This window comes from Choristoneura fumiferana, chromosome 10 (assembly GCF_025370935.1).
Source record: "Choristoneura fumiferana chromosome 10, NRCan_CFum_1, whole genome shotgun sequence".
In the NCBI taxonomy this organism is placed as follows: domain Eukaryota; kingdom Metazoa; phylum Arthropoda; class Insecta; order Lepidoptera; family Tortricidae; genus Choristoneura; species Choristoneura fumiferana.
This window is the reverse complement of record NC_133481.1, coordinates 10,891,668-10,914,696: the sequence shown is the minus strand read 5'-3', so window position 1 is coordinate 10,914,696 and position 23,029 is coordinate 10,891,668. Positions and strand designations below refer to the sequence as shown.

The 23,029-nt window shown below is 36.9% G+C and overlaps 1 protein-coding gene and 1 long non-coding RNA gene across 10 annotated transcripts in view; one reads left to right on the top strand and one right to left on the bottom strand.

Moving 5' to 3' along the window:
* The window catches only part of dac (dachshund family transcription factor), a 184,353-nt gene that overhangs the window by 95,800 nt on the left and 65,524 nt on the right, over positions 1-23,029 (top strand). For 5 of the 9 annotated variants that reach the window (XM_074093484.1, XM_074093483.1, XM_074093481.1 and 2 more), the window contains 2 exons: positions 9,400-9,607; positions 10,933-10,992. In XM_074093484.1, the coding sequence (XP_073949585.1) occupies positions 9,400-9,607; positions 10,933-10,992 (268 nt within the window). The remainder of the gene's footprint in view (positions 1-9,399; positions 9,608-10,932; positions 10,993-23,029) is intronic. The other 4 variants (XM_074093485.1, XM_074093479.1, XM_074093478.1 and 1 more) reach the window with 1 other exon arrangement.
* LOC141432091 (uncharacterized) lies at positions 2,707-10,464 on the bottom strand. Its single transcript, XR_012451790.1, has 3 exons — positions 9,876-10,464; positions 3,521-4,002; positions 2,707-3,013 (listed from the first exon to the last, which is right to left on the bottom strand). It is a non-coding gene; the product is annotated as an uncharacterized lncRNA (long non-coding RNA).

Below are 23,029 nucleotides of genomic sequence, written 5' to 3'. Positions count from 1 at the left end.
TTGCCCAATATGTTACAGTGTTGCTCACTGATGGCATTATTCACACCTCTGACTACAGATTAAAATTATATCCTTTTTTGCTTTAGAAAACATACAAGAATTTTATTTAATTAGCGATGCCGGTGTACTTGTGTTACCTTTACCTACTGCTGGCAGCATTCTTAAAATATTTTTGAAGTAAGTTATTCTAACAATCATCTCATTAACATCATAAGTAATAGTGAAACATTCTTTTTGAAGTTCACTTTTTTATGATCATAAACTTTGTTTTGGCACGTGGACTTTACTCATTCGTTGTTTTTGGCAAGTGAAATTGCATTGTTGGTGTTCCAGCGAGTCGTTGTATAAGAATGCACGAGTGTTAAGGGCATCACGTTGAGTAGCACGTCGATTTAACCATTCATCAGCGACTCAACTCGATAGCCCCGAGTGTTTTCATATCAATCGCTTTTTCGTATCGTTCGGTAGATCGATCAAGATGCAACAAAATTACACGTTCCTCTCTTCCGTTACTCAGTTCATTTGGTTTCAAATTGACGACACGTAATAACCCTTCATCAACCCGTCGATAAAACTACTCGTCATGTACGACAAAGATTAATTTGACAATTAAATTATCAATAAATGATGGAATTGATTGCATCTTGGCAATGGCAACAAACATTTAGAGTCAGCCGCAACGAAGCGGTACGATTAACAAAAATGTACGAAGTTTTGTTAAACGGTTAAGAATAAGAATAGGAATGGTTTATCAGCTGATAAAATAGATACACATACAGAAACAATATCAGAAGATATCAAATACTTAGAAGTAACAATATTTTTAGGTCTATTTGAGCCCATGCTTAGACATATATATACATATTTTATTATCTGATCCTTCAATTACCATATTTTATTGCTGAAGTTACATTAATACCTAGTTTTCAAACAGATCCACATGAAGCAAATACATCGAATTAAATCGCAACAGCAAATCAAACAAATTCTCAATAACAGCAGCTGCCACCCAAAACCACCGACAGATAATCTCTCTTTTGTGCTATACATGTTATTAATAAAAATATGCTTCAATATTTCTGGATCTTTGATAGCTACTTCCTAACAATAGTATCGATTCTTTTGTTAAAGTTACGGATGACTTATTTTTTATTGTAGAGAACATGCACTTAAAAGAAATTTAGTCTAACGCGATTGAATTATGGAATGATACTAATTTAGCTCACAAAGCACGTATGCTTATACTTATGCTGTCTGCTCAAATAATTCCTAAATATATCAATACTTTTGCGACAGAAATGGGTATTCCTTTGATCTGTTTCGAATATTTTGTAGCCAAACTACCGTAACACAGTCTGTGAAACAATTTATTGAATCTGGCGTTACTTTGCGGAGGTCCATATCAATGAACTAAAAACAATTAGGTACTTTGCTCACCGGCGACCTTGCGATAGCTACTTCTATACATCAAAGTTCAGTTCAAGTTCAGCAGCTCGACACTATAAGAACACACCACAAATCAAACAAACCCAACTACCTACCACCACACAACACTGACGTAACGTGTTGCATAGACGTAGAGCGAAGAGCAATCCTAAGATCGCGGTTAATCAAGTAATTGTTTATTGAATCAGGCGTTACTTTACGGAAGTACATATCAATGATAATTAGTTAATAAAAAAAAACAATAAAAGTACCTAATAGTTTTTAGTGCAGCCAGTTAAATAATTACAGCTGAGTCTGTTGATATTAGATATATGCTCAAAGTATGGCCGTAGTATACAGTCGTTAACAGAAAGACATAATAACACGAAGGATGACACATCGTAATCCGCGTATATATTCACCACAGATAAAACTGTATCCTGGTCAATTTACGAGTAATTAAGGCTGACCCTCTTTCGCGCGAGGGAGAACTTTTATTTGGTTCATGCTCTTGAAAACAGCCTTCTAACTTTCGTATTTGTTAGCTGATATCGCTCATATATTTCCTTTCATTGCTTCCTAACATATTTATTATGTTAATACTTACCAGTGTTACATACTTAAAATATTTATTTCGTAATTTTTTTGCTTCTTATCTTCCTACATCGAATGAACTTAATGAATGACACACTGAAGTATGACGGCGATGTATGTATCTAACTGACCTAATGTTGACGGACTTCATTCGCATTTCGGTCTGGTACATAATTAAATGTTTTCGATTTTGTAATGCCATAAATATCAAGCAAAATGCGCATTCTATACGCATAACTGATTTATCTCACTCCTTTCATTATAAAAAAATAGCAATTTTAAACTTTGTAAGTACGTACAGTCATATTTTTAAGCGCAAGTACCTGTCTGCGTCTCAGAAAGCGCCCCTCACTGCTATAACTTCTCAAATTGCGTCCGTAAGTAAGGGACGCGGATTAGCGTGTGCTAGGGCAAATATTTTATTACAGTCCAAATCTCCAGCCCTCAACGTTTTATTGTTCATAAGGCTCGTCCAAGCCAAATGAAAGAGTTTATGGCTTACGGAGACATAAGTCAGCCGGTGTTGCCGCTACAGGGGAATTTAACACGTTTAGTGGGAAAATAAAACATGTAAGTTAAGTTTATTTAGGGCACTATTTTTATACGTTTAGCCAGAAAAGACGTTGCGTAATTCTTTCGAAGCAAAACTTTCGTGATCCATTACAAACTAAAAAAAAACACACGCAATCACGTTTATAGTTTTAATCAAGCTACAGGATGTCACTAAAATAAATCAGAACAAATTCATTTTTGTTTTTATATTTGTCGGTAATCATAAATTCAATATGGCAACACTTGACAACTTTGTCTTGTTGACTCACGATATTGACCGTCCATTTCGCTCGATTGTGTATTACTGTTATTGATTGTGCTTGGCGCGTGACTTGTGTCGCCGATTGACCGACAAAGCTGTTCGTGTCGATTGCGAATGTCGTGTGCAGGGGATGGGGAAGTGGTCTTGTCAAACATCGTGTTTTCATTACTGTAAGCCGTACTGTGGAAGAAAACTGCTTAAGTGTACGGATTATGCGCTGTAATTCTTATGATGGAACTACCGCGATTCTTTTTTCGCTTGTGCTCCTCTACAAGTTCCGTCATTTATTACTTGTAATGCATCTACTGTGAAAAAGTCGCAGTCGAACAGCTGTATTAAAGGTGGGTACTGGTGATTGTCTCAAAACGAATCAGCGATATTTCAGCTACTAAATAAGTAGTTGATAAATTCAACTAAAAATTTTGTAAAAAATCAAGTGTTTTAAATTGAGGAATTTATTTGATCGATGTCCAATGTTACCTAAGCGTCAAAGATGTGACCTCATCTTGAAGGGTGCGTTTGAAGTACGCCCTGTAATCGTCGATCCAGAATGATCGACCTGATAATTCAAATCGTCACGGTCGTGTATTATTTTTATTTCAGGTCGACAAATATGGGATCGTACTTTTACCGCACCAATCTTAAACAGAAATATTCAGGTTTGCAAGGGTGTTGACTCCGACTTACCCAGTCAATCACTATTGGAAGAAATATATCCGATACTAATAAAATAACTTCTAAAAGGTATTTTCATTGAAATAACATCAGTCCCATTATTTTTTATTGATCGACGTTAACAGTGTGAACGAGCGACATGTTCAAGCGATGCACAAAATTGCAGTCCGTTATTTGAGCGAAACGTATGCCATTGGTATACAGGGCGTGCAATTATGTATTTATTGTAAACGCTATGATTGCTGGCCGGCTGTAATTTGCTTTTAATTCGCCGCGTTTCGTATCATTTTCGAGTCGTTTCGTTTTGTTGCCCCTTGAAGATTTGTTGGATTCCAGCAATCTTACAACACAAGGCACCAAGGAAACGCGGGAGAATTTTTTATTATTGCTTATTTATTTCATTCCTTTATTCCATAGACCACCTGAATTCACTCGGGATAGTGTATCTCTTTATAGATTAACGACTCCTTTCTTCACGTTAATGAATACTAAAACTGAAACATTTATAAGGTTACATTGTATTGCATTATCGAACTCAGATTTATTCCCGGAGAATTTAACGAACGTTATAATTTTATTCCTTTCCATTGATTTAGAGGCCATTACGGTAATGTTAAGGTTTCCAGTTAAAACCACTAAGTTATAAAATCTAGGAGACTTATTTACGATACATATTTTCTATTTTACGACAGCAACAAAAGTACATAGGTTTATTTTGTTTATTTTTAAGTAGTGCATATAAATTGAGTCTACTCCACGCTCGACTCTGTTGCGGATCGATGGGGCATCTCGACATTTATGAACTTGCCAAGTTAAAAAGACGCTTAAAACTAAAACGCTGCATTCGAGTTAGCAATAATTGTATGAAACAAAGTAGGCTCAGCTGCAAATTGTTTGTTGATGAAATGTAATTCCGACATGTCGTGTTCAAAAACATTAGTTTCTAATGACAGCACATTAAAGGTGTTTTATCACTTTCACGCGCTATTATAGTCGCAAAGGTCAAAACGCTAAATTGTACTAATATTATAAATGCGAAAGTTTGTGAATGTGTGTGTTAGTTACTCTTTGGCGCTTTAACGGCTGGACGGATTTGAATGAAATTTGTAATGTAGATAGCTGAATCTCTAGAATAACACACGTTATTTTAATTCCCATATTTATCCCCCATGTATGTCAGGGAGGAGGGTGTACGCACATAAAAGCCCAAAATCTCAAACACACATGAGTTTTACTCGGGTGGATCTTCATACAATGCAAAAAAAAACACTATATAATAGTAGTTTTAGTCCTATGGATATTTTGTATTTTCATTTAGACTAGTTTTAGACATAGCTTTTGGTAATTCCCCTTGGAATTTAGAACAATCCTATTGTTAAAGTTCATCACCTATTTAAATTATTCAGGTTAGTGTTTACAACGGCCAGCTATAAGCAAGTAAGTATTCGTATGTCGGTTTGTGGAGTGAGGCACAAATCGCAGGGATTCTACATTGTCAGCCAGGCGCTCGTTCTTTCCGCTTTATAGCCAATCATTTGTGTGTTGCTCGTTTGGTCATTTTGTAATCTGCCCGTAATAAAACTCAACGGTTATAAGACTGCACCATTATCTTTGACCCGGCGAATCTAAACTTAAGGACCCGACACACAATGTGATATTAATTCGTTTTATTTTATCTTGTTACACGTCAGGCTTCTGTATAAAAACGTAAATTTGACAGGCTCAGTCTTAAAGCTCTTTTTTGTTTGTTGACCAACAACGGATTAAAAAAAGGTTCGTCCTTAAGTTTTGCGGTTATGATTGCTTTAATCCCAACCTCCTTTAAACACATAAGTGATATAATTGGGGTCCCGATTCTATCGATTCTAATTCGAAATAATGGCTAGTAATTTGATACGACCATTTGTCGAGGACAGTCGATATTCGATCAATAAATCGATGAAAATCGATATAATAGCGGTCCACAAATCGACGTTTCATTTCTTTAAATGCCTGATTAGGGCATTGGCTTAATAATAGTCATAATGGTAAACGGTGAACATTTTTGTTGTGCTCCGCGGTGAGGCTGGGCCATTTGAAAAACGATAATATTTTAAAAGTTCTTGGATACATGACATTATGACTCAATGGGTTCGCGTTTAAAAAATACGGATGATTATTTCACATTTTTATGTAACTCGCTTTCCCGCCCCGACTTCGTATGTGTATACGTAATGTTTATTTACTATTAAATTTATTTTGGGAGCAATTCCTACATTTCATTTGTTAATTTCGGTTAATAACCCACAAGCTGCGCCAAAACTCTGCTATAATTAATTACCTTAACATAGAACAGCAGAGCCTTATTTACCAAAACACTTTCAGAAACTAGTTAGACAAGTAAGCTTAGTGACCGTCCCAATTGGAAAGGGATACTCATACCACAAGACGGCTTGTTAGAAAAAGAGGAAATGCGAGGGGTTGTTTCAACCGCAGGTTATTACGAGATTTAACACGTATTCGGTTAATTAGTAAGTGCGGTTGACCGGCGCGGTCGCAGGGATGCTCGGTCGGGGATTTGTAAATATAATTTTTGGTTCACTGGCCCAATTGTGGTACGCGGGTGAGACTTAGAATTTAATGCGTGTGGTCGTGTCTACGCCATCACCTTGTGTAATATATTTTCAAGCAATGCTTCAGTATAGGGTGCTGTTTACAGCACCTTAGCATTAGCTTGGGTTACTTTGTCCACCCTTAAATCACCTAGTAATAGAATCAACAAACAAATAAACTTGAAAAAACAACATATTTTAACGACACATGATAAGAAATGTAATTTTTAGAGATGAAGCGTAGGTAAGTGCTCCAAGTCTAAAAATACCGATCTTACTTTAGGTACTTAACTTTAAAAATTACGTAGCTTTTTTTCTGAGTGGTTGGTTAAATGAAATATTATTTAACGTTCTACCTAAGTGCCGCCGTACCGTTACCTACCATACCAATTTAAACTTAAACTGTTCACTAACTGTTCAACAATTGAGGAATTTTACGATTTAGATATGCCTAAGTTTACAGTTTTATCTCAGTCAAATCAAAAACAATATCTAAAATCAAGGACCATATACATTGCCTGAAATCATCAAAATTCTATTAAATATTCATAAGTTATTTCATACCTGCGTGCAACAAAGTTAAGAGCGTATGGCTGAAAAGATAACCAGCCTGGTTAACTATGTAAATAGACCCAAACAATTAATTCAGGGTCCATTGGTCGTGATGTTTGTTTGTCTGTAACTTTAATGCTTGTTCTGGTCTTTAAATTCATCCTGTATATTGTTTTGTTTGTACTGATATTGTGAATTAATTTCACATTTTATCGCGGTATTATACCTCGGTAAAATATTGAATCATAGATGATATTACAAGATGGTAAATTTTAAGAAAATAGCCTGAATCTGTTGAAGTTTTTACGAGTTTAAATTATAATGGTAGTTATTCATGCTAACCAGTCAAATATCAATAAAACTGTAAATTAGGTATTGATTCACCATGAAATCAATACACGCAGGGACACGTGCTCCGCACAAACAGATTATGATGCAACGGCAAAATTTCCCTCCCAACTTTACTCTCAACAACCCACCTGCGGCTTTAATCGGAGAACAATGCGACACATATTTAATACTCAGCAATCCCAAAATCCTTTGTAAAACCCTGCCGCAATGGAAAAGGGTATTCCTTTTACGGTCCAAACGTTAATTCGCGTTTAATTCGACACCTTGTTAATTGTTTCCGACACCCCAGTCCGTTTGGTGACCTCGAGAAGACCCAACGCCTCCAAAAACACCCATTCGGGGGGTCATTTTAAGAATATTTGCCAACCCCCCCACTCAATGTTTACACGGGTTGTTTGTGGTACCCCGAAAACAATAGTCTCTAAATTCATTGCTCATTTTATTATTGTTGATACACCGTTTCGAGGGATTCGAATATTGGGACGAGTAATTAAATGATAATACAAAGCATTAATTGGATTTTACCTGAGTGCGTGATTACATTTAAGTGCAGTGCTATTTATTAAAGATTGTAAGGGATTTGAAATTGTAATTGGATGTTATTGCTTATTCTGAGCTATTTTGATGAATTACACTGCGAAACTTTACATAATATCATAAAATGCCGTAAACAAGTTTTGAGAAAGATATTGGTGTAAACATTTAAAAATACCTCTGAATTTTCAATAAAATACAAGGTTGGGCAGATTAAGTGTCCTAGTTTAAAATAGCCATAAAATTAAAACAAAACTTCAAATTTTAAAATTGAACATTTTGAACATGAAACTACCGTGAGACTCACTCATATTAAATATCCCCGGATAACTCACGTCTTAAATCGAGTTTAGCTCGACACGTTTCGGGCTACTCTATTTAAGATGTGAGTTATCCGAGTCATTATACTTAATATAAAATTGAACATGTTTTATTTTAAGCATACTCTATATTTAAAAAAATAATTGAGTAGCTCAAATCGCTCTCTCTTTTAGCGTGCATAGTTTTACGCATTCTCCTATAGAATTAATTGCACGCGGCACTCACTACCTCGTTGGGTATATCATCCCATATCTTGACCAACCGATGCTTGAATGAATTTAAATTCATACCCTGTGGGGCCAGTGTGCTCCCAATCTTGCTAAGCATATACCCCCATATCGAAAAGTCTATAATGGATTCAAGTCTGGTGAAGATGCAGGCCATTCTTGCCAAGGAGTAAAATCCGTCAAATTTGTTCGACACCAGTCTTTAGTACGTTTAGCTTTGTGAGATGAGGCACTGTCCTGTTGAAAGCAATAATAGTCGTTCCCGTGCAATTTTCGGAAATTGTCCAGCTTTTGACCCTGCAGCAAGTTCTGAACAAGAAGTTCTGAAGATTGGTTTTGATTCTCCGACCAATGAGCAGCAGTGGTAGCTTGCCTCTGTTCGATAACGCACTCCATACCATGATAGCTGACGCGCACTTTGAAACCGTTGTACGGCTAATTTATCTACTGAAATGTCCTCAAGGAAACCCCATAAAAACGATAATTTGGTTGATTGTGGCTGTCTTTTAATTCGACATCTTTTCATCGGAAAAAATAATTTCATCGCCCTCATGCCAAGCTAGCAAGTCCCTGAATTTTTTCACTCTAGCTTTTTTCTGGGCAACTGTTAATCCGCGAGTTTTCTTTGTTTTTTATAAGCCATCAATTCAAGATCATCACGTAATATATGATTCATTGATCGTAGGGATATTTTCAAATCTTTAGCGAGTTTACTTGCACTTTGGGTTGGATTTCGCTTAACGAACGATTTTTATTATTTTTTTGACGCATTTTTGGTTTTCGACTAGGTTTTGGCCCGATTCGTGAAGATCCTGTTACTTTGAATCGCTTGATGGTCCGAGATATAAACCTTAGATTGATATCTAAATGTTTGCTTCTTCAATATCTCGCACGGTCGGAATTTTTGCTTGTGTAAGTTTACAACGAGCTGGTCTTTCGCGTCGATTACTGAATACAATATGAAAATAAAAAAAAACCATAATAATATTTAAAGAATCCGTAATATTTACGTACGGTAAAATGTCTATACAAAACTAGGACACTTAATCTGCCCAACCCTGTAAATGTACTCTTGACATAAAATAGTAAAACAATGTTGTGCCTTCAAACAATAAACAAAACTGTCAGACCGACTAACCCAGCGAATTTGTGAAATATCGTTATTAAGTTTGTTGACATTCAATACATTTTCTCTTCTTAAGGTTTCTGAATATTGTAAATATTAATTTTAAATTTATGATAAACATAAGAAATGATATGCCAACAAGAGAGGTACAGTTGCTGGTACCCAACTGTACCTCTTCATTATATGAAGGTCACTTCCTTGTTTCAGAGATTGCACGAATGGAGAAATCCCCACTCTTGGCGAATGGGTACAACGCCCCACCTACGCACCTGGGACCCATGGGTTTCATGCACCAGCATGCGCTGATGTCCCCTGGGATGCCCCACCATGGGGTTCCTCGACCTGACGGCTCCATTATCAAGGGACAGCCTATGCACAATATGGAGGCGTTGGCAAGGTAAGCAACTTCAATGTGAATAATACCACTTATCTCTAGGTTCAAAGCTTTGAACTAATGACGCTGCTCAAAATGTCGATTGACGCAGCAAACAGGTAGACCGGTATATCGACTTCCACTCTGCAGAGCAATACACATTACCTATGTATACACAGATATTGAAAAATAGTCTAAGTAAGTACTTACCTGTAACTTATGTCATGATAGGAATAATGGTCTAAATCCCAAAGTTTGGTCACTTTAATTAAATTTGCAAAATGATACTTACACCATACATAATTCAATGCACAAAAAAGGTTTCCTTCAAAATCGATATACAATTCGTAAATCTTAAGAACATAAACGGCTTAAAGATTAATAAGTTCACGAAAAGAAACCTGTAAGCGGGTCAGCAGTGGTGCAGGTTAAATGTCTGGCAAGTTAATCCTGTTAGATAAGTACAAACAGGGTTCGAGCCATTTCCGCGAAGACCCACAATGTTCACTTGACTTGCCGTCTTACTGCCACCCCGTAACATAAGACCGCTGTGCCTCTAACACACATTTCTGAACACCTTTCAATCAATGAGCTATTACTTCACTTCGCCCGTAGGTTTTAACGAATTCAATGAAACTTGAATCGGAATGGCGTGTTCAGATAAAATAAACAAATCGTGCCTTTACATTGTAGTAATAATTAGGACTACAATTTAACTTCGATTAATGCCATTATAATCAAACTCATAAATTATTCATATTCAGTATTGTGGTTAATTAATCGACATCGCTTTCTACAATTGCTCTATTGTTGCGATAATATACGTTGAACGATGGCGATGAAATATTAAAACTGGGGAACAGTCTTAGCTTATAACTCACTCGGTTACAAATGTCGAAGAAAAGTTAAATGAAAAACAAAGAGCTAAAGTAATCGGAAACAATTTGAACGATCACGCATGAGTTGCTACAGCACAAATATAAGCGATTGTTTTTAAAACATAATTAATTTCTTCGACCCCTCGCCCAGCCTAACGGAACATTTAATATCGAGTGCTCATAATTATTCCCGGTACATTCAAACCCTTTATTCATTTACAAACTTTTCTTTTCAAATACTTGAGAATTATGTTGCAGATGTTTTATCTTTTTCTCGTGGACTTCTTAACAAGTATTTTTTATCGAGAAAAGGTTTCCGACAGAGAAAAATTAGTAGTGTATTTAAATATTTTCTTCTAAGTACGAACGTTTTTCATCTTCATTATTTACTTTTTTTTTCAAACTTTAAATATTTCCATTTTATCTGAATGTTCTCTTTTGTTTTTCTTATTTTATTTTCTTTGTCGACAGATCTGGTATTTGGGAGAATTGTAGAGCAGCGTACGAAGACATCGTTAAGCACCTCGAAAGGTAAGACTAGACTTGGCTTGGCAGTTAAAAGAACACTTTTTGTGCTAAGACAACACAAAGAATATACACAACTGTCGCATCCGACAAGCCGGGAAATGTACCAGTTGTTGGAGCCGATGAGACACTTCGCTCAATCATTGTTCAAAACAATCGATAAAGAACGAAGATTATCTCTCTGATTTGTTATAATTGGTTGACACTCTGGCACTGTTCTTCGTTACTATTTCTTCTTATTTCATTTGCTTGTGTTTCTTTATTTTGGCTCTTCTCATCATCATTCATATTGAATAACAAAATTTGATCACTAATTTGTTGTATTGCGAGGCTTATAGCACATCCAATTAAGAAAAAAAAAAACAAAATGACACTGTAATTAAATGATTTTGTAATTAAAAAGAGCAAAGATATCACAGGAGGGTGTGAAATCAGAGGAGACAATTAGATCCGTGGATCGGGTGTATATTTAACAAATGACCGGTTGCGGGGCTCGAGCCGGGCCCGAGCTGGGCTGCGGACAATTCATCAAGCTCATTCAGGGCTAATCTCGATGCGAGGAAAAAGCGGCTCTCATGTAAATTGGGCCGATTTCAGCCATTCGAGGGCCAATCGTTGGGGGAAAGCACTTTTCTTTTCGTGTTTAATGGATGGTGATTGATCGGCGGGCCCGCATTGAACGATACTCGCGGTTTTGACTTCGTTTTGAAGTGCACCGATTGAATGTTGCGATCCAAATTAGATTGACGACGCCCCAACGGGGAGCAGGCGGTTGTGTAAATGCAAAATGTACTGCAAAGTACTGCTTATGATAGATAGCAATATCGTATGCTGAATTAGTTTTATTACTTAATACCTAACTAAACACACATCTAAAATGCCTTTCGGATCAAAATCTCAACAATGCTTACCTCTACGGCCCATTCATAGCGAAAATGCATTCTTACCACAAAGCCCATCCAAATCCTTCTAATTAATTCTGTAGATTGGAAAATAAAATGGTATCCTCGTGTCGGTGGGTCCTTGTATGCTCGCGCGGGTAGAATTACAGTCGGACAGCGGGCCATGTACCGATGTGTCACTGTCAGCCGGCGATCGCCCGCCACCCGTCCGGGATTAGAGGCGTTTTTAAAGAAATTAACTCCGCTGTGTCCAAAAAGTATTATCGCCCTTTGAAAAACGCCTTTTCACAATAGCGTAAAAAGTGTGCTACAATCGTCTTGTCGCACCTCATTTTTTTCAAAATGATCACAAAAATATTCCCTATAAAACTGAACATACAAAAGAATAGTCCTCAGATAGGTACTTTAAAAGTAATAAGGTGTTTAAAAACCCTTTTAAATCCTAAAATCTAAGTGCCGCCGAGGCCGTGGTATGTTGCGCACGCTCCGGAGACCGGTTTTTAATGTTAAGTCCAATTAATTGACAGGATTATCTCTGATTTAATACAAAATGTTTGTTTTGTTCTTCCTTGCAATTAATAAACAGGGCAAGCGGAACACGGGTATGGATATACGACGTCTACACGCAGTTGGGCTGTATCAATAGGTTGATTATGTAAAGGAAGTTTTCACACATTAATAAAATTGTCTTAGGTATACATCTGATATACTAGCAGGTAATTTTACAATAGTTTAGCTCGCTTTAGAAAACTATCTATGTCTAAGTATAAAGACTGATTGCTTATCTTAAAATGTATGCCTAAAAGAGCACCATGACTGATTTGTTGACTGATAATGCACAGTCTAAACACTGAAGCTAGAGACTTCAAGTTGGACAAACATCTTTACATCATAGAACTGACAGAAGAAGAAACTAATTTTTGTCTCTATTTACTATCTAATTCATAAACATATATGCTTCGCGAGAAAAAAAAAGTGTTGACATTTACTAAGCGAACGTTCTACAGTTCCTCCCTATTAACTAGTTCAACTTTACTTTATAATTGAGTTGAAACTTAGAATGTAAATCTAACTAGGGGAGATGGGAAAAATACACTTTTGTACATCTGTCTCTTTTGCTATCTGTTAATCTTACGTGTTCTGTGTACAATAAAGAGTTTTACATACCAAAGAGAATATAACCACTACGTTTTAAGTATATAAATACATACCTACATATATACTTAAGTCGAGTAGTCTTTGAAACCCTTTACTTTTCTTCCCTTTCTGTAGACAGCAGTATATTGTTCTTCGAACGTACGAGCGCCAAAGTTCAATTTATCAATACGCAACATCTCCGTCCCCGAAATCTGCGCCGTCGATCAATAGCACACTCAATTAACAGTCAACAAATCGTTGGGATCAATGCATTCGTCCGGTTTAATTCCGTTCCAGTTCGAATTAGCGATTAATCGGGCCGGGTTAAGCCGGCACACATCGCTGTGACGGCGGTCGTTACTCATCCCCGCGCCCCTTGGCTTCAAAATGTTTACTGAAACATTTTCACTTTAAGCCTCGCTATAGGAAAAACTGGTTTTGCCCGCAGTGAACGCCTAGTTTTTCTTTTAGAAGCTATATTTATTGGACAGTGGTTGTGGTTTGGATCTAAGTTTTCAAAAATAAACTACGTGGAAATGACCAATGAGTTTACTTTAAGGGAAATGGCTAGGTATAAAGTTTTACAGTTACTTATTTAGTAACGACAAGACGCCAGAGCCATAATTCGTGGCATTCGCGTGATTGAATCCACCACCATTAATTTCAGTGAAGATCAAACGAAGACCGAGGGTGATATTTATCAAGGATATTGCGAATTATTTTAATCAAATCAAATTCCCTTCGTTGTAAACAAATGCTTTTGATTAATGAGGCTCGCGACAGAGCCGCGCAGGCGTTGTGATAAAACATCCGCGGAAAAGGCAAAATTAATGGTCATAAAATGAACTCTTGCAGCGGAGAGATAAAGATGCTGAATGTTATGAATCTTAAGTGATTTTTCTCGCTTCCCGTATTGAAAGATGATTCCGACGATCGCATCTGGTGACGCGGTACATTTATATCTTTAGAATTAGCTGCGAGGTAATTTCGAGCGATTAGTGAGTAACTTTCGTCGCTCCGGAGATATTTAGATTGTCATGGCGCAGAATCATTAATAATACGACTTTTGATTTTCACTGGTCTGATATGCAAAGGGCGCTGTATAGAGGGGCCTCGTCACGGCAGTCGGCAGCCCCCGGATGCCTCCCGAGTTTGTCGCCGATGTGGTTGTACTGGAATTTTAACTAGCTCTTTGTACTTTGCCCTTTTATAGAGTCAACTATTTTGTTAGTTTCAGCTGGTGAACTGAGCTACATATTTATATGTTTCGTCCTTTGATGAGAAAATTTCACTGTAGGACGATTTAAATCAGAAATGTAACATATAACTCGTATTATCAAACCCAAGTGACGGCGAATGCTGCGCGCGAACCAAGTTGAACGCTGTCACAGCGTAAGTTGCAGCGTCAGCTATTATTAATCTGGATCCAGCGCCTGACAGCTGTAGTCAAATTTCTCATCAAAAATAAGAATTAATGATGAACAGCATTAATCATTAGCTGGCAAACGGCAAGAGGTGTCTGTATCCCATTATTTTGCATTACTAATGATATGTACACAAGATAAGGGATGCTAAAGAAAAAGTGTAAGTCACTGCGGGTGAGGTTCGGAGGTAATTATTCAGAATTTGGACGCGTTAAGTAACAAGATCGTTTTTGGATGTCTTGTTATATTTATAAAACTGAAAGTATAAAGAAACATTTACAAGCAAATGTTTTGCGTAACGTGTTGGTCATCATAATCAATAACGAGTTGTCAGCTGCAATTCGAGTCGCTTATTCTACAATAATGGAATAGTAACGTTTATGTTCATACACGAAACTAAGGAAAACTTACGAAGTAGGAATGTTATTTTACGTAAGGGAATAGGTAAATAGAATACAATATTTCCTACAAGCCCCAATGTTTATTATAACACAATACAATACTAATTTTCTTTATTGGACATCACAAATCGGAAAAACAAAGTTTTCAAAAAGACAAAATCGTATCGTTTAAAAGCGATTTCTACCAGACAACATAGATGTATGTATGTAGAACGTATTACAAATACTTAAAGAAAGTGCCTAACTATTAAAAAATCCCATAAATACTTTAATTGCTTTTACTTAACGCTGATTTTTAAATTACTTTTCTTATAAGCTTAAATGGTCTCACAATATGCAAAAAGATCTATGATTCTAGTTAAAAATTACCTAATTCTTGTTGGTAAACAAGTAATAAAGAATATAATTATTTGTGATTCGACTCGGATATGACACATTGATGAGCTTTCCCAACAGCCTTCGTTATAACGATTGCGTCTATAAACTTTGTCATCGATTATATCGTCATTTTATCTCTGATCCAGGGGTGACACTTCCAATACGAGGCGTCATCAAGGCTTGTGTCATTAGGCAAATACGGAAGACAGATAACAGGCGCCATGTTATCATTATCATCGCCGATAGCGGTGTCAAGCATAATCATTTAGAAAATCGTAAAGGACCAAGTCGAGATAAAAATAAACGTCGCAGACGTCGTTCGAAAATTAAATGGCATGAGAAAATGAAAATTTAGGTGTCGACGCGTGACGACACACCGACTCATCAATCAGTGGCCTTCACTCAATAATTTTTAATAAGTTCGCGACTAATCACTTCCTCACAAAAGGCGTGACCGATCTATTCCCGGCTCCGCTGCGGCCACGCCGGTGTCACTGACAGAAAATGTCACTTTTCCTTTAATTACGCGACGGCCTCATTTCTTCGCGGCCTATTAGTATGCATCAATCAATGTTGCCAATACCTATTTTTTACTCCCGAGTGTTTTTTCCCTTCGGGTTTTTGTTTACGGGGTTTTTTTAAGTGGGGGTATAATTTGATGAGGTCTGCCACCCGACCGCTGGATGTGAGCGATGCTCATTTGTCATCGTCTTGTCATTTCTCCGTTTCTTTCGAATAGTCGGATCGCTACAGTAATTATTAGTTGTTTTTTCTATTTGCCATTCTTTTATCGCGATCACCTTTTGTCTGAACTATACTGATCTCGCTGCAAATAATGATGATGTCGAAGGACGGTCGAAAAGATATTGTAATTTTAAAAGTTTTTCAGTCTTCTGTTTAACAAATATAACTGTACATATATGCCTATCTACAAACTTAACTAGTTTGCTTCAAGTGAAAATTTGGTGTACGTTTAATTGACGTGAGAACGTTTATAAAAGGTAGGTAATTCCTAAATCAGCGCATTTCGATTTGTTTGGACAGTAAAACCCGTGCAGTCCCACAAAATCATATCAAAAAGGTCATCCAATCCTCATCCGCAATAATTAACACGATTAACAAACGAACGGCGCGCCAGGACTATGAATACGAAATCAACGTGTCATGGGTAATACCGACGTCGATGGGGTAAATCAAATACGTGAATCCACAGATCAAAAGAATTCATTACAATGTGTAAATCACAATTTGCATGTGGCGTAGGGCAGCGATGAATATGCATCCGAAACGGCTGAGTGTGAACATCCCGTGCTGCGTTTGATTCCGAATGGAGTGTGCTGCTGGAACGGAAACAGTTTAATCAAGTTGCTCACCCACTTTTGGAGTAGCAGAGAGCTTAATTAAAACTTAAGTAAAAAAAATCGCCTAAGTGCGTGTCGGACCACGCGCAGTGGAGGTTTCAGTGCTAATCATAGGTATTTATTTATATATTATTATTAAGTTTTGATCGGCTAGTACTTGATAACTTGTAAAGTCTACTATTTAGGATGTGATAGCTTTCCTTTCAAGTTTACTGTATATGTTATGGACCAAGTGATAAATCGGACATTATTCATAATGCCCGGGCATTATGAAAAATTACCAATATGAGACGGCAATTTGATAATAACTATTTCAAATAATGAAATTGCCCGGGCATTATACATAATGTCTATCATCTATTGGGCAGAGTAATAAAAATATACGCGTCATTACTACTATCTGGGGGCACGGTAGTGCCCCCGCCAAGTCGAGCGCGAAGCAAACACTGCCGTACCACCTTTACTAGAACCATTTCGCCGCATTTTCAGGCCCCTATTTGAGAACCTCTGGATAAGACCAGAACGTAGAAATTTTCGTCATCCAGTAAGCTATAATCACATACTTAAAATCCAAAATTTCAAGTCTGTAGGTCATTTATTTCCGAAGTTAAGCGAAAGCAAAATTTCGCATTTATGACACTCACTCACTCATTCACTCATGATCATCAAAATAGAACTAGTACTTCCCATAAACTCAGAGAGCTGAAATTTGGTACAGAGTTAGGGTTTAATGGCCACATTAAGGGAAAACTATAAAACTAGGATAATCGAAGATCTGGAGTACATGGTGACCCTGATTAGAAAACACAAGAGTTCAACCAAACTATTAGAGATCGACATACCGCCTTTACAAATTTTCTACAAAAAAAAAGTGAAATCCCACCAAAAACATTCATTAAAAAACTAGCCAAGTTTCGATGGAGCTGCTTGTTTATCTCTAAAAAGTAATGAAATCTAGACAAAGTCGTGCCAAGTCTAAGGTTCCTTACTGCGATTTCTTTATTATTATAGATGTTGTGTGACTTGGCCGTTGACTTGTACCCATTAACGTATAAAGAATGTTCAGTCTAGTCTTATTCTTAGAATTCATTTTGTTTTGGTCGCAGTCGCAATAGAACCTAACCCGCTCCTCCTCGCTGCGCTCGTCGTCGCACCTAACTTTCCGATTGAATTAATCAGACTTCATTTGGCCAAGAATCAATTGTGATCAAATTGCCCAACGATCATTTATAATGAACGGACAATGTTATAAATAATGAAGTTTAGATAATAATTTTCACTTTGCCCGGTATAGCTTGTCATGTTATAAAAGACTTACCGTAATAAAAATGTATGGCAAAGAAAAATAACAATATGCATAAAAAGACAAGTGAATGTTAAATTAACAAAACCTTAACAAGAGTTAATTAATACGGAGATAAGATGTAAATAATAATAAACTAAGTAGGTCGAGTAGATTGAAGCGTGTAAATGTCCCTTCATCGGGCAATGCTGACTGCGCGAGCCGGACACTTGCCGTTCCGTTCACTTTCTGACCTTTTCCCGTTTTGTTATGCTGATCCCGTATCCTGGAATTGCAAAATGCGAATAAAAAGTATTCAACTGTTTACTCGCTGACTTCGGCGTGCGAGTCGTGTGTGAGTGCGCATAAATCGACTAAGCCCCGTTATTCCAATGTAAACATTGGTCAGTGAATAAATTTTTAAAGTGCGAATGTTACGTTTTGTTCTTTTATTGTTTTGATGGTGTAGGTTTTGCGTAAGCGTTTTAAGAAGTTGTTTTATTACGTGTGAAATAGTATTTTGCTGTTTCAGTGAAAATGTATGTACCTACATAATTTAGGTTTGTTTTTTTTTACAATATAAAGTGTTTACAAAAATACTTATTTACCTATTATTATTTATTTTACTTTGTGATTGATTCTTACTTGCAGTTAACTACATAAAGATACGATCTAAAAATAATCTTATAAGTTATTTTATTAATCAGTGGTTTTGCACGATAAACTACTGGTTATCGTGGTCCAACTTTAAGAATTTGAGTTAAAATTTGGTACAGATAGATATCTAGATTGGGTGAAACCGCAACATACAGTCAACAAGAGATTATATTTAAAAATAATAAAAAAACTTGTCATAATTTTTTATTGCAGTGGAATGTAGGTAGGTCAGGGAAATCAGGGAAATATACAGAGTAGATACATTTTTTATGCAAAGCAGAAAGTAGCTAGTAAGACGTTGATTTTAATGCTGTGAAGCGATATTGCAATAAATTTTAAGTTTAGCATTAACTACTGGCTCGTTGTTAATTTTAGATTTTTTTCCAGCGACAATGTAGCAACATTAATGCATACAATAATTGGACATGAGAGAGAAGCGCATCTGTGACAGCTGTCACGCCAACAAGAGCGACGTTTCGAAAAAAAACATAGTAGTGATCATGTAGTGATACATTGCTAATTTATAAAGAAAAAAATCGCTCGCACACGCCCTTTAACGCGTGTCAGTACTAATCCGTCCCAGAAACATGCGTTAGATGACGTGCGCCTTTAAAATGGTTTCGCCGGAAGACCAGCGCTGTCTCCATCCGAGGAGTCTGCATTTATGCTGAGGTGTTACCATTTCGGGCACATAGTTTTACTTTTTCCTTTTTCGTTTTGTATAGTGATATTTTGTGTCTCGATTTTTTTTTTCATTTTCATTTTTAATAGAAAATATTTTTAATAGGGTCTTTACTAACTACTTTACGCGCTGTATTTGATTAAGGATATAACAAACAAGTTTTTGTACCTAGTAGGTACCATCAGCTAAATATGTCGTCTACCACCCTAAAGTTGATAATCGTTTGCATGTCATAAAAAAAATACCAATAGACGTGTCTGTCAACTTGAAAGGTCGACTTTAGCGAAACATTAATTTGAAAGGAACTTGTTTAAAAATTGATAGACCACTTATTTGGTTACACCAAATTTGAAGTCAATTCGACCAAAGAAAAACGGGGCCCAAATTTGTCTTTGACCTTACCAATAAAAAAAATATCCAATTATATAAAAGCTCGTAAATAACGTTTACTTTCAGAATAGTGTACCTATGTAAATAAAGTGGAAGTGACGAGGCACCGCCGCGCAGGCCGCGGGCCGCGGTGGGTCGCCGGCGCCGGGCCGCGGCCACAAATCAAATGTTTTCATAGCCGCCATATTAACGAGACAATTTGATTGCGGACATACCCGCGCCAAATTGCTTCTAAATTATATTTTCTGTTTACTTACTGCCAAACTCCCCGATATGTGACGTGTGTGCTCACAGCAGATGCACGCTTGTTACTGTTGCGTTAATTATCGAATTTGTTTACTCGATGTTTTTATTATCGCCCAATGAATACGTTTTCATTAATTTCGTTCTCGCATACCAACATTGTGCGATGCTTATGCATATTCATTATAACCAGATTTATTATCTGTAGATTATCTTTACAGAGTGTCATTTTTGAAGTTTCACTATCGGGCCTATTAAATTAATTGCCGCTATTAATAATTAAGACGCCAGAAGCGTGTGTCACGCGCCTACATAAGAGCCTTCGATTTTGCCTTCGTTGAACGAAAGCAAGATTTTATCTGCATCTGGATTGAGATTTGTATCTAACGCGGACAAAGACCATATTTCCCATGGCTAATTACTTCACATAATTTATGACGGCGGATATGTCTGTGTATTTATCAGCTGCTTAATCCTGTCAGCAAGTGACCCACACTCTATAGTTCTTCCTATTGTAATAAGAAAACTTTACGTGATATATTTAGTAATTTTTATCAAATTTGTCAATGAATGCTTGAACGCTTAATGACATGACAAGCTGGCTGGATTAGCTAAACTGCACATACTTATCTGTGTTTTTAATTTCCACGTTCGAGGTTTAAATTTTAAAGATATATTATATAAACTATATGTTTTAAGATAATATAAAAGAGAAACGTGACAGACAGACTGAGATAGAGATAAAAATAGACTGATAACCGGTAGGCAGAAAAGGAAGGATAATAATAAAACACATAAATTATATTATTTGATTAAGTCAACAATAATTTCTCAGACCGTTTCTTTATCAACGTAGTGGACAAAACTATGATCGATGCACACGGCCACCTTTACCTTTAGATAAATCAGCCTGATAAAACCAAGTTTGTAGTTCAGATAAGATCTTATATCGGACAGGTCTATACTTGATATACTAATTTGTACATTGTCCGACTCAAGGTTTGAAAACATGTAAAAACATGTACTACTCGTAGGTAACATTTTCTCGTTTTATTGTTAATTTACAATAGGTATATACATGGCGTATATAAATTCGCAAACCTTTTCAACATTCTTAAATATATCAAAAAAAGTTAGCCACCTACCTAATGGATAAAATAAATGGACGCAGTCTTTCAGCATTGAGGTTTTATTTTCGGTTGGCGATTTAAAACCTCACCATAAATACCTAACCACGTTCAAATTCATACAATCCTTATAATCGCTCGCGTAAAAAAACTCGCGTCGATACACCATTATCGTCTCGTTCGGTGCATGTTGCGGTCGACGCAGCGATCACTTCGATCACAATCATTACCCGTGCATTTGATCCGCGCTCAGCTACAAACGATGCACAATTTAAGTCTCGCACTGGAACAAACTCATGCGAAACGACTCTGAGCCAAGCCGATGCGGGATCAGGAAGGATTTGTCGCCTCGCATGATCCAAGGAATCGGATTGGAAGTATGCCGATGGACGGGAATGTTCTGCGGTCACCCCATATGCATGCGCAGCGAAGCCTCATCATTAGCCATCCGCGGTTACGAAATTGATCGCATTACAATAGCAACTCCTAAAACTCTATTTACGTTTACGACCCCATAAATCCGAGCGACAAAAAACAGACTAATATAATGGCCCGAATCGGATGGAATTTCCCTAATAATCGTGCAATGAAATTCAACATTATCAAAACGCATTCCCATTACAGATAATGGTAATGCCCTTAAAAAGTCGGGGAGGAATTGTAGAAGCAATTTTGCATAATTATCCGAAATCGCACGGGAACCAGGAGCCGGGAGCCGGCAGCCGGCCCGGTGGAGACAACCGATGCGGCGCTTAAATCCTAATATCATCGCGCGGCCCGATCTGAATCTCGTTACGCTACAGTAATCTGCTGCGAACTACTTAATACGACCTGATTTACTCAAATTGTTATTGGACACCTAAGTACATTGCTCTTGCATATTTCTCTACATTGTTGAATGCGCACTACGAATCAAATGTATTACTAGGTTAGAACTTTGTAATAAAAAATTTGAATAAATCACCAACTTTACTAACTTAACAATCGTTTTTAAAGCTCCAATTACAAATTCACAAACCGCACAAAATTCTAAGAGACTTTCTTTCAAAATCTACCATTCATCTTCAAAGCCGATGCAGACAATTTAAATCTTCTCACGTACTTCTAATAACGTAATGAGCTCCTAAGCTCCGAAAGACATATTTTATTCTCCTCCAACTTTATATTTCATTTCACGTTTCAGAAGAAAAACGGCGAAATATGCATGTCCCTCTTTTGCATTTGGCAAGCATAATGCTCCGGTCGCTTAGTGCACTTTTATTACGGTATTAAGTGATGTAATTTTTTTCATATTATATTATTCAAATTTAAATAACTGTCTCCGGTTTCCCCCGTGGAGGTTCCACTTTTCCTACCATTTATTTTTGTCGCCCCCCAATTTGGTTATTTTGGTTAGACATTTCCGCAATAGAACAGAAGTTGCGTGGGGCTGTTTAAAACAAAAGGAAGTGCATAACCTTTTATTGGTCTTGAAGCAGCTGTCAAAAATAGAGCGACTCAAATAATGTTAAATAATTAGTAATATGTATTTCCTCATCAGATGATTCTTTTCCCAAAATTACAAAATAAATGTGCAAAACAAATAAAGACATAAGAAAGAAAACTTGGTATTTTTTTCACGCACCTCGTAAGTCGGCACCATCCATCCCGTAATGTTCTTCGACAAACTCGACACAAACTTTCTCCATTGATTTATTCTGGAGCTGTCTTTCTGTAGTCTCTGCAGCAGGCTCTGTTCTCAAATTGGAGAAGTTAGGAGGCCGCAATTTTTACAAATGACATCGTGACGTTTATGCGAAGGGTGCGGCGACAAGTCATCGTGTTACTTCTTTCCTATTATTTCAACGTTCGTCTTTCTTCCACCCTAAGTGTTTTTCTTGCTTGTATAACATTTTCAAAGTGGGTTGCTTTCGTAATATTAATGTGTAATTCTTGGTCAATGCTTATTTTTTATCGGCTACTTACGTAATTTGGGAGTACGACATTTAAGTAAACTCATTAGATGTGGAGTAAATAATGAATCGGCACAGGAAGTGTACGTAACTAGATTTGTGTCTTA